We start from the raw sequence: 12,220 nt of genomic DNA on the forward strand, positions 1-12,220 counted from the left end.
GATACAAAAGTCTGAGGTCACGCACCAACCGACCTCAGAGAAACCCTACAGTGCAGAAAGAGGCCCTTCGGCCCATCGAGTCTGCACAGACCACAATCCCAGCCAGGCCCTACCCCCATATCCCTACATATTTACCCACTAATCCCTCTAACCTACACATCTCAGGACACCAAGGGACAATCTTAGCACGGCTAATCGACCTAACCTGCACATCTTTGGACTGTGGGAGGAAACTGGAGCATGTGGAGGAAACCCATGCAGACACGAGGAGAATGTGCAAACTCCACACAGTGATCCAAGCTGGGAATCGAACCCAGGCCCCTGGTGCTGTGAAGTAGCAGTGCTAACCACTGTGCTACATGCCACCCAAGACTCAAGAACAGCTTCTTCCCTGCTGCTCTCAGGCTTTTGAATGGACCTACCTCACATTAAGTTGATCTTTCTCTACACCCTAGCTGTGACTGTAACACTACATCCTGCACCCTCTCCTTTCTTTCTCCATGAGCGGTATGCTTTGCCTGTATAGTGCGCAAGAAACAATACTTTCCACTGTATACATGTGACAGTAATAAATCAAATCAAATCAAAATCTATATTCAAGCTGAGGTCTAACTAGTGTAAGTTCAGCGTAATCTCCTTGTTCTTCAATTCTGTTTCAGCACCATTTCCTGCACCAGCCCCGTATCACTTGAAGTTTTTAATGTGTAGACATCTTCTAGTTTTAGCCTTGCGTCTGTTCACTGAAAGTGGCAACGCAGAAGGCATACAGCATGCTTGCCTTCATCGGTCAGGGTATTGATTTAAAAATTGGCAGGTCATGCTGCAGCTGTACAGAACTTTAGTTAGGCCTCATTGAGAATACTGTGTACAATTCTGGGCACCGTACTACCAAACGATGTGGAGGCTTTGGAGAGGGTACAGAAGAGGTTTACCAGGATGCTGCCTGGTCTTAAGAGTATTAGCTATGAGGAGAGATTGGAGAAACTCAGTTTGGAACGACGGAGGTTGAGGGGGCGACCTACATAACAACATAAGAACATAAGAAATAGGAGCAGGAGTAGGCCATCTAGCCCCTCGAGCCTGCCCCCCCATTCAGTAAGATCATGGCTGATCTGTCGTGGCTCAGTTCCACTTTCCTGCTTTCTCCCCATAACCCTTAATCCCCTTGCCTATCAAAAACCTATCTACCCACGTCTTAAAAATATTTAGCAAGGCAGCCTCCACCACTTCATTGGGCAGAGAATTCCAGAGATTCACCACCCTTTGAGTGAAGAAGTTCCTCCTCAACTCAATTCTAAACCGCCCCCCCTTTATCTTGAGGCTGTGCCCCCTAGTCCTACTGTCCTTTCTGAGCGGGAAGAGCCTCTCCACCTCTATCCTATCCATCCCATTCATCATCTTAATGAGATCCCCCCTCATCCTTCTAAACTCTTAACGAGTACAAGCCTAGTTTATTCAGCCTCTCCACATAGCTCAACCCCCTCAACTCCGGCATCAGCCTAGTAAACCTCCTCTGCACTCCCTCCAAGGCCAAAATATCCTTGCCTAAATGCGGCAACCAAAACTGCACACAGTACTCCAGCTGTGGCCTCACCAGTGCCCTATACAGTTGCAGCAAGACCTCCCTACTTTTATATTCAATCCCCCTCGCTATGAAGGCCAGCATCCCATTCGCCTTCCTGACCACCTGCTGCACCTGCAAGCTGGGTTTTTGCGACTCGTGCACAAGGACCCCGAGGTCCCTCTGCACCGTCGCCTGCTGCAGTTTTTCGCCATGTAAGTAATAGTCCTTCCTACCATTATTCCTGCAATAAGATAGAAGTTTAAAAGATTATGAGTGACACAGACAGAATGGATAGTCAGGTGTTCTTTCCTAGAGTAGAAAAGTCAAGTAATAGGGGACATAGCTTTAAATTGCATGGGGAAAAGTTTCCCTTCCTTCTAACCTATGTATTCTATGAACGGTATGCTTTGTCTATGTAGCACGCAAGAAACAATACTTTTCATGGCATCCCAATACACGTGGCAATAATAAATCAAATCTAATCAAATTCTAGATGTATTAGCTTTTTCCGATTGGTCCCACTCCCGCTGAGGTGAGGCGGGGGTGGGGGGGGGCGGGTGTAGTTGCTCAGGTCAGAGGCTGAAATTGCAAAAACTGAAAGAGAAACTCAGCCGGAACACGCCCTCGTTCCGACTTTACCCCCTCGGATAGAGGGGGGAACAGGCAGTCACTCCGCTCACTGGAGGAGGGTCAGCCATCAGGGGTGGCACAGTGGTCAGCACTGCGGCCTCACAGCACCAGCAATGAGGGTTCGATTCCCGACTTGGGTCACTGTCTGTGCGGAATCTGCACATTCTCCCCGTGTCCGCGTGGGTTTCCTCCCACAGCCTGAAAGACGAGCTGGTTAGGGTGCATTAGCCGTGCTAAATTCTCCCTCAGTGTAACCCGAACAGGTGCCGGAGTGTGGCGACTAGAGGATTTTCACAGTAACTTCATTGCAGTGTTAATGTAAGCCAACTTGTGACACTAATAAATAAACGTTAACAATTTAACTTCAAAACAAGGGACGGGCAATAAATGTTGGCCCAGCCAGCAACACCCACATCCGATGAAAGAATGAGGGAAAATAAGAGCAGATTGCCAGCAGAAGGAGAGGGGATCGTAGACGCTTTTACATTGACTGTGGATGACTGTATGAGGGAGAAAGGACTAGAAAGATATAAACACAGCAGGTCTGGCAGCATCTGTGGAGAAAGAATCAGAGTTAATGGTTCAATTCCGTGTGACTGGAATGACTAGGGTGGCACAGTTGTTAGCACTGCTGCCTCACAGCGCCAGGGGCCTGGGTTCGATTCCCAGCTCGGGCCACTATCGGTGTGGACTCTGCACGTTCTCTCCGGGTCGGCGTGGGTTTCCTCTGGGTGCTCCGGTTTCCTCCCACAAGCTGAAAGATATGCAGCTTGGCCATGCTAAATTGCCCCTTAGTGTCCAAAGATGTGTAGGTTAGGTGGATTGGCCATGCTAAATTGTCCCTTAGTGTCCAAAGATGTGTAGGTTAGGTGGATTGGCCATGCTAAATTGTCCCTTAGTGTCCAAAGATGTGTAGGTTAGGTGGATTGGCCATGCTAAATTGTCCCTTAGTGTCCAAAGATGTGCAAGTTAGGTGGATTGGCCATGCTAAATTGTCCCTTAGTGTCCAAAGATGTGCAGGTTAGGTGGATTGGCCATGCTAAATTGTCCCTTAGTGTCCAAAGATGTGCAAGTTAGGTGGATTGGCCATGCTAAATTGTCCCTTAGTGTCCAAAGATGTGTAGGTTAGGTGGATTGGCCATGCTAAATTGTCCCTTAGTGTCCAAAGATGTGTAGGTTAGGTGGATTGGCTATGCTAAATTGTCCCTTAGTGTCCAAAGATGTGTAGGTTAGGTGGATTGGCCATGCTAAATTGTCCCTTAGTGTCCAAAGATGTGCAAGTTAGGTGGATTGGCCATGCTAAATTGTCCCTTCGTGTCCAAAGATGTGTAGGTTAGGTGGATTGGCCATGCTAAATTGTCCCTTAGTGTCCAAAGATGTGCAGGTTAGGTGGATTGGCCATGCTAAATTGTCCCTTAGTGTCCAAAGATGTGCAGGTTAGGTGGATTGGCCATGCTAAATTGTCCCTTAGTGTCCAAAGATGTGTAGGTTAGGTGGATTGGCCATGCTAAATTGTCCCTTAGTGTCCAAAGATGTGCAGGTCAGGTGGATTGGCCATGCTAAATTGCCCCTTAGTGTCAGGGGGATTAGCAATGAAAATACATGGAGTTTGGCCCTGGGTGGGATTGATAGTACTGCAGGCCTGATGGGCTGAATGGCCACCTTCTGCGCTGTAGGGATTCTAAGGGTGGGATTTCCTGGCTGTGCACGTTCCAAAACCAGAATATCCCAGCTGAGACCAATGGACGTTTGCACGGACTACCCCCCACCACCTCCTCCCCACCCCCAACACCCAACCCCCCAACTCGCTACGATTCCTGTGGCGGGCAGGATAGGAAAACTGCCCCCATAATTTGACTTCTGTCAAGTGGGAGAAATTTAATGGATTATATATAGTAGGGGGGGCTGGGGCGTGATGGGGATTATATACAGTTGGGGCGCAGGGGGTGGGGGGGATTATATATATAGTTGGGTGTGTTGGGGGCGCGGGGGATGGGGGGATCATATACAGTTAGGGGCGCAGGGGTGTTGCTATTGGGGCTGAGTGGAAGGTCAGGCGAAGGTCGGAGCTAAGGAGGGATGGACAAGGTCTCAAGAGCACAAGTCCAAGGAGGGTGTTAATGGTGCCATTAAGGATTGAGGAAGTACAAATAGCAGCAGAAAGCAGAACGTGTTAATAACAGAACAGTCTGGAGCAACACTCAGGAGCAAGTGACCCAGCGCAGGGGGGGGCAGGAGGGACAAACCAAGGAAACAAGAAACGAGTAGGGTGACTACGAAAGGGAACACTCGCAGCCTGAGAGGATGAGGTGATGTAGAATGGGAGGAGGTGTGTGTTGGGCCGAATGGCCTGTTCCTGTGCTGTAGGCTTTGCGGACTGCTTGGCCCGTTTTGACCTCCTCTCTCTCTCCTTCTCCTCCCCAGACGCGGATGGGAGCCTTCGCTGCAGCGGCGAAACGGTGAACGTCACACTCATGATGCACAACTGGATCATCCCGTCAGCAGAATTCGCGCACAAGCTCCTGGTGTTATATCCTTTCCCGGCCGCCGCTAACGGCTGAGGGCCCACGGCGCTGCGCGGGTTGGCGAACATCTCTCCTCGAGTTGAGATTTCCATCTTAACGGTGGATGGCCAGGCCTGAGTTCTGGCTGAAACGGGAATCGAATAGAGGCGTTTAAGATGATTAACGGATTCGTGGGGATTGAGAGGAAGATACTTGCCTCTGGTGGGCGGACGGGGGGAGTCCAGAACAACAGGGAAGAACCTTAAGATTAGAGATCCCCTCACTCCAGTAGCACAGTGGGTTAGCGCTGCTGCTTCACAGCTCCAGGGTCCTGGGTTCGATTCCCGGCCTCGGGTCACTGTCTGTGTGGAGTTTGCACATTCTCCCCATGTCTGCGTGGGTTTCCTCCGGGTGCTCCAGTTTCCTCCCACAGTCCAAAGATGTGCGGGTTAGGTTGATTGGCCATGCTAAAAAATTGCCCCTTAGTGTCCAGGGATGCGTAGGTTAAAGGGATTAGTGGGTATAATATGTAGGGATATGGGGGTAGGGCCTGGGTGGGATTGTGTTCGGTGCAGACTCGATGGGCCGAAGGGCCTCTTTCTGCACTGTAGGGTTCTATGATTCTAAACTCTAGTAAGTATAATCATATAAATTGGCATTGAGTTGGCACAGAGAGTGTGAGGGACCACAGGGTGTGGGTGAGGACATGATTTGGCATTCAGCTGGCACAGAGAGTGTGAGGAATTATGAGAAATGGCTTGGATATGAATTAACTTGACTTAGTACTGTAAGACCATAAGATATAGGAGCAGTTTTAGGCCATTCGGCCCATCGAGTCTGCTCCGCCATTCAATCATGGCTGATATGATTCTCGTCCCCATCCTCCTGCCTTCTCTCCATAATCCCTGATCCCCTTATTGAGCAAGAACCGAGCTATCTCTGTCTTAAAGACACTCAACGACCTGGCCTCCACAGGTCCCTGTGGCAAAGAGTCCCACAGATTCCCACTCTCTGGTGAAGAACTTCCTCATCTCTGTTTTAAAGGCGCGTCCCCTTCACTCTGAGGTTGTGGAAACGTCCTCTCCAAGTCCACTCATAGAATCGTAGAAATCCTACAGTGCTGAAAGAGGCCATTTGGCCCATTGAGTCAGCACCAACCACCATCCCACCCAATCCCTACCCCCATATCCCTATATATATTTACCCATTAATTCCCTCTAATTTACACATCTCAGGACACTAAGAGGCAATTTTAGCAACCTAACCCGCACATCTTTGGACTGTGGGAGGAAACCGGAGTACCCGGAGGAAACCCACGCAGACACGGGGAGAATGTGCAAACTCCACACAGACAGTGACCCGAGCCGGGAATCGAACCCGGGCCCCTGGAGCTGTGAACCAGCAGTGCTAACCACTGTGCTACCGTGCCGCCCTTCTATCCACTCTATCCAGGCCTCTCAGTAAGTTTCAATTAGATCCCCCCTCGTCCTTCGAAACTCCATCGATTATAGACCCTGACTCCTCAACCGCTCCTCATATAACAAACCCTTCATTCTGGAATCATTCTTGTGAACCTCCTCTGGACCCCCCTCCAAGGCTAGCACATCCTTCCCTCGGTATGGAGGGTGTGAAGGGCCATGGGAGATGGAGCAGGGGCTTGATACGGTGTGAGGAGTGAGGGCTAAGAGCCTAATTGCTTTTAGTATGAGGACAATATTCCAGAGAACAACCTTGTAAGCAGTCTGTCTTGACACCCCCTGGTCACCATAGCTCATTACTGTTACGAATACTAGATCTTAGTAGATGGTTATGTTTTAAACTGTCTTCTTTAATTCAAGGTAAAATGGAGTAGTCTGGAAAGGGGGATGTGACGCCTCACAAAATGTGCGCAGGGACATGTGACCCACTCGCTATGGAAACAGAAATTCAAATCGAAAATTAGGAAAGTAAGGTGACAGTTCCTTCAAAGGAGGAGGCAACTGATGCATACCCTCCTTGTTAGTGAAAGTCTAACCCTGAGAGTCAGTCTGCAAGTCTGTGTCCCTCCTCGTTTGAGGCCAGGTGGTTCAAACTTGTACCTTTATAGGTCATAGAAACCCTACAGTGCAGAAAGAGGCCCTTCGGCCCATTGGGTCTGCACCGAACACAATCCCACCCAGGCCCTACCCCCATATCCCTACACATTACACCCACTAATCCCTCTAACCTACACATCCCTGGACACTAAGGGGCAATATCTTAGCATGGCCAATCAGCCGAACCCGCACATCTTTGGACTGTGGGAGGAAACCGGAGCACCCGGAAGAAACCCACGCAGACACGAGGAGAATGTGCAAACTCCACACAGTCAGTGACCCGAGCCAGGAATCGACCCAGGACCCTGGAGCTGTGAAGCAGCAGTGCTAACCACTGTGCTACTGTGCCACCTCATTAACCTTGCTTTCATTAATGGTCAATGTGAGCTTCTGTCTCCACGTGGGATTGTCTCCATGCACATTTTGTAAGGGGTCACATCCCCTGTTCTCGGGTCACTGTCTGGATGGAGTTTGCACATTCTCCCTGTGTCTGTGTGGGTTTCCTCCAGGTGCTCCGGCTTCCTCCCACAGTTTGGAAGATCTGCTGGTTAGGGTGCATTGGCCATGCTAAATTCTCCCTCAGTGTACCCGAACAGGCGCCGGAGTGTGGCGACTAGGGGAATTTCACAGTAACTTCATTGCAGTGTTAATGCAAGCCTACTTTTGACACTAATAAATAAAATAAATAAACGACACCATTTTACCTTGAATTGAAGGAGGCAGTTTAAAACATAACCATAACTCAAACCAGCCTCCCATCCGTTGACTCTGTCTGCACTTCCTCGGAAAAGCAGCCAGCATAATCAAGGCCACTCACCTGAGGAAGGAGCGGTGCTCCGAAAGCTCGTGATTCCAAATAAACCTGCTGGACTTTAACCTGGTGTTTGTAAGACTTCTTACGGAACCCAGCCCAGCCCAACGCCGGCATCTCCACATTGGGCGCAGAGTGTGAGGGGGCTAAGTTTAAAAGAGATGTAAGAGGCAAGCTTTACACAAGGAGGGTGGTGAATGGGGATTTTCACAGTAACTTCATTGCAGTGTGAATGTACGCCTACTAGATAAATTTTAACATTTTTATGCGCTGCCGGGGGTGGCAATGGAAGCATATTATATAACAACGTTCTGGAGATATCTAGATAGATACATGAATGGGCTGGGGATAGAGGGATACGAACTGCGTAGAGGCAAGAATATATTAGGTTAGAGAGGCGTCTGTGTTGGTACAGGCTTGGTGGGCCGAAGGGCCTGTCCCTGTGCTGTACTATTCTTGGTTCTCTTCCAGAAATGAACTAAAATTAAACGGAGGGTGGATTAGATCATAGATCATGGTGGTTGTCAGTGCAGTTACAGGGCAAGATTCCAGATGGCTGGAGTGTACAGAGAATTTTGATGCTCAGTTGGAGACAGAAGCTCTTATCTCTCAGAGTAGAGAGCTCGAGGTAATTGTTGCCACTAAATCTTTGAATAGGGGCTTTCAGGGGAGAAGTTTATAAATGGGGGACGCCTTGGCAGCGAGGTTTCCCCCCCCTAGCTCTGGGGCGTGAGATCGATGCGTTCATCCTTGAAGATTGGCTGGTGCCAATGGACCCATTGGCACGGTGGCACTGTGGGTTAGCACTGCTGCTTCACAGCCCCAGGGTCCTGGGTTCGATTCCCGGCCTCAGGTCGCTGTCCGTGTGGAGTTTGCACATTCTCCCCGTGTCTGCGTGGGTTTCCTCCGGGTGCTCCGGTTTCCTCCCACAGTCCAAAGATGTGTGATTGGGCCATGCTAAAATTGCCCCTTAGTGTACTAGGATGCTTAGGTTAGAGGAATTAGTGGGTAAAATATGTGGGGATACGGGGGTAGGGCCTGGGTGGGATTGTGGTCAGTGCAGACTCGATGGGCCGAATGGCCTCTTTCTGCACTGTAGGGTTCTCTCGCTAGCAAATTATGGAGGAGAGAGGGTCAGCGGAGTTAGGAATGGGTGAACTGTCCGAGTTAAGTATCGATTATTCAATGGAAGTCACTGGGCCACAGGTGGCTCTGTGGAGAACGGTGAGTGGTGTTGGATCAAAGGAATAAAGGGATTTTGTGAAGAAACTTGTGTCCCCTTTACAGCAACCGAGAGGCTCAAACAATCCGAGCAGCTTTTCGGGCAGAAGGCAAGCTGCCCGGTTCCAGGAAGAAATGAAGATTTTGCCCCTGGGGCTAAAGGCCTCCAGGGGGAAGGAGGGGGGCATCAGGATATTGAATTGGATAATCAGCCATGTTCCAAATGAAGGATAGAACAGGGCTCGAAGGGCCAAATGGCCCACTCCTGCTCCTGTGTAAACGAGGAATGCGTGAGAGCTCAGGGAAAGGACAGGGATTGAAGGTGCCAGCTAGCGAGGGAAGAGCTAGCAGCATGGACGTAATGGGCCGAACAGCCTCCTGCAGTGATCCTTAACTTCGAGCCACTTACCAAGACGCGTCTGAGGAAAAGCACAGCCAGCTCCGAGCAAAGATCTGCCATTTTGTGAGGTACCGTGTGTGTGTGTGTGTGTGTGTGTGTGTGTGTGTGTCTCCCTCCCCACCCTCCCCCCCCCCCCCCAATCACAGTAGCTTTGGGATGATAGATTCAATCTGAGGCTCCTTTACCTCACAACCCGCCTCCCCCTCGAGGCTGCAGCCTCCCTCGGGGACCTCCGTTACTAAGTGTGAGGCCGCGGCTCCGATGGTGGGGTGGGTAAGTGCAACCCCACCACCTCCGCCCCTCCCTCCCTCCCTCCCTCCCTCCTGGCTTGAAGGAAGAGCCAGAGAATTTCCCCCCCGCCTCCATGTCTGAGCCAACATTCCTCCCTCACCAAACATCACCGAAACGGGTAATCTGGTCATCATCACATTGCTGTTTGTGGGATCTTGCTGTGCGCACATTGGCTGCCGATTTCCCTGCGGTGGTCAGTCCCACAGGCCGTGGGCACTCCCGGGTTGCATCCTTAGGTCAGTGCGGCCCAGGCTGGCACTCCAGGGCACTACTGGGGTTGGGGGGGGGGGTGGGGGTGCAGCACTGTTGGACATGCCTTGGGGTAAGACCTCAAACTGAGAACCCCCCCCTCCCCCACCGCCTTAAAGATCCCGCTATTTGAAGGAAGAGCCAGGGAATTCTTCCCCCTCCATGTCCGAGCCAACATTCCTCCCTCACCGAAACGGGTAATCCGACCAACGTCACGTGCCTGTTTGTGGGATCTTGCTGTGCGCGCGCTGGTCGCCATTTTCCCTGCCTTCGAACAGTGACCACGCTTCAAAAGGCACTTCACTGGGCGAGAAACGCCTCAGGACGTTTAGTGATCGTGCCCAGTATCGGAGCGCTAACCCTTGACCCATGTGGGTGTGCGCGCAAAGATCAAAGAAAAAATACAGCATAGGAACAGGCCCTTCAGCCCCTCCAAGCCTGCACCGACCGTGCTGCCGGATGGAACTAAAACTCCCTACCCTTCCGGGTATCCCTCTATTCCCATCCTATTCAAGACACCCCTTAAAACTCACTATCGTATCCGCTTCCACTACCTCCCCCTGGCAGAGAGTTCCAGGCACCCACCACCCTCTGTGTAAAAAAATTGCCTTGTACATCTCCTTCAAACCTTGCCCCTCGCACCATAAACCCTGTGACCCCCCTAGTAATTGACTCCCCCACCCTGGGAAAAAGCTTCTGACTATCCACTCTGTCCGTGCCTCTGTTAATCTTGTAGACTTCTATCGGGTCTCCCCTCAACCTCCCTCGTCCCAGTGAGAACAAACCAAGTTTCTCCAACCTCTCCTCATCGCTAATGCCCTCCATACCAGGCAACATCCTGGTAAATCTTTTCCGTACCCTCTCCAAAGCCTCCTGCTGGTAGTGTGGTGACCAGAATTGAACACTATATTCCAAGTGCGGCCTAACTAAGGTTCTATAAAGCTGCAACATGACTTGCCAATTTTTAAACTCAGTGTCCCGCCGATGAAGGCAAGCATGCCGTATGCCTTCTTGACGACCTTCTCCACTTGCGTTGCCACTTTCAGTGACCTGTGTACCTGTACGCCCAGATCCCTCTGCCTATCAACACTCTTAAGGGTTCTGCCATTTATTGTATATTTCCTATCTGTATTAGACCTTCCAAAATATTTACCTCCCACTTGTCCGGATTAAACTCCATCTGCCATCTCTCTGCCCAAGCCTCCAACTGATCTATATCCTGCTGTATCCTCTGATTTTCCTCATCGTTATCTGCAAATCCACCAACCTTTGTGTCATCCACAAACTTACTCAAAGCAGTTACATTTTCCTACAAATCGATTTGTATATATATATATTACCATGTAATTAAATAAACTATTACATTGGTTCCATCACTACCCCAATGCCATGCCTCGTAGGGTGATGAGTGGCACACTTAAGAGGCGCCTGAGGGTGTGGGAGCATCATTGCCCACCAGTTCAGGAGATGACAGGGGAAGGGAGAGGGCAAGAATGGGAGGAAAGGAGAATCCCGACCTTCCCAGTTGCCCTATCCAATCGTCAATTCTCCGCCAAGGCCAAGAAGAGATTATCAGATCGTTAAGTGGTGGGATCGCGCTGTGCAAAGTTTTCTTTTTAATTCATTCATGGGACGCTGGTGTCGTTGGCCGGGCCAGCATTTATTGCCCGTCCTGAGTCGCCCTGGAACTGAGTGGCTTGCTAGGCCGTTTCAGAGGGCAGTTGAGAGTCAACCACATTCCAGCCATGCTGCTTTTCCGATATTCCAACAGGGATTCCCCTTCAAAAGGCATTTTGATGGCGGCAACCAGTGTCTTGGAAAGTCCTGGGGTTGTTGGATAGGTTAAAGTTTCATTCCTGGCCAAACATAACCCATTCCTAAGAGGTTATGGACGAATCTGGGTCACTAATGTCCCTTTTCGGGAAGGAAATCTGCCGTCCTTACCCGGTCTGGCCTACTCCAGAGTCACAGCGATGTGTTTAACTCTTAACCGCCCTCTGAGATGGCCCAATGAGATACCCAGTTCAAAGGCGACTGGGGATGGACAATATCAGGGTGGCACAGTGGTTGGCACTGCTGCTTCACAGTGCCGGGGACCTGGGTTCGATTCCCGCCTGGGGTCACTGTGTGGAGTCTGCATATTCTCCCCATGTCTGCGTGGGTTTCCTCCGATGCTCCGATTTCCTCCCACAGTCCGAAAGATGTGCTGGTTAGGGTGCATTGGCCGTGCTAAATTCTCCCTCAGTGTACCCAAACAGGCGCCGGAGTGTGGCGAAAAGAGAATTTTCAAAGTAACTTCATTGCAGTGTTAATGTAAGCCTATGTGTGACACTAATAAATAAACACCACTGCCCTCCACCGTAGAGGCAAGTAGACTTCAATAAAAATATCTGGAATTAAGGATCTACTGGTGACCATGAAACTATTGTTGGAAAAATCCATCTGGTTCACTAATGTCCCCTTTAGGGGAGGAAA

The 12,220-nt window shown here is 50.4% G+C and overlaps 1 protein-coding gene across 1 annotated transcript in view; it reads left to right on the forward strand.

Moving 5' to 3' along the window:
* The window catches only part of LOC145337794 (RAS guanyl-releasing protein 1-like), a 115,549-nt gene that overhangs the window by 75,207 nt on the left and 28,122 nt on the right, over window positions 1-12,220 (forward strand). The window contains exons 3-4 of the mRNA XM_080182636.1: window positions 4,619-4,724; window positions 9,211-9,273. Coding sequence (XP_080038762.1) covers window positions 4,619-4,724; window positions 9,211-9,273 — 169 coding nt within the window. The remainder of the gene's footprint in view (window positions 1-4,618; window positions 4,725-9,210; window positions 9,274-12,220) is intronic.

The sequence above is a fragment of the Carcharhinus amblyrhynchos genome, unplaced genomic scaffold (genome assembly GCF_965287045.1).
Source record: "Carcharhinus amblyrhynchos unplaced genomic scaffold, sCarAmb.v2.hapA scaffold_75, whole genome shotgun sequence".
NCBI lineage: Eukaryota > Metazoa > Chordata > Chondrichthyes > Carcharhiniformes > Carcharhinidae > Carcharhinus > Carcharhinus amblyrhynchos.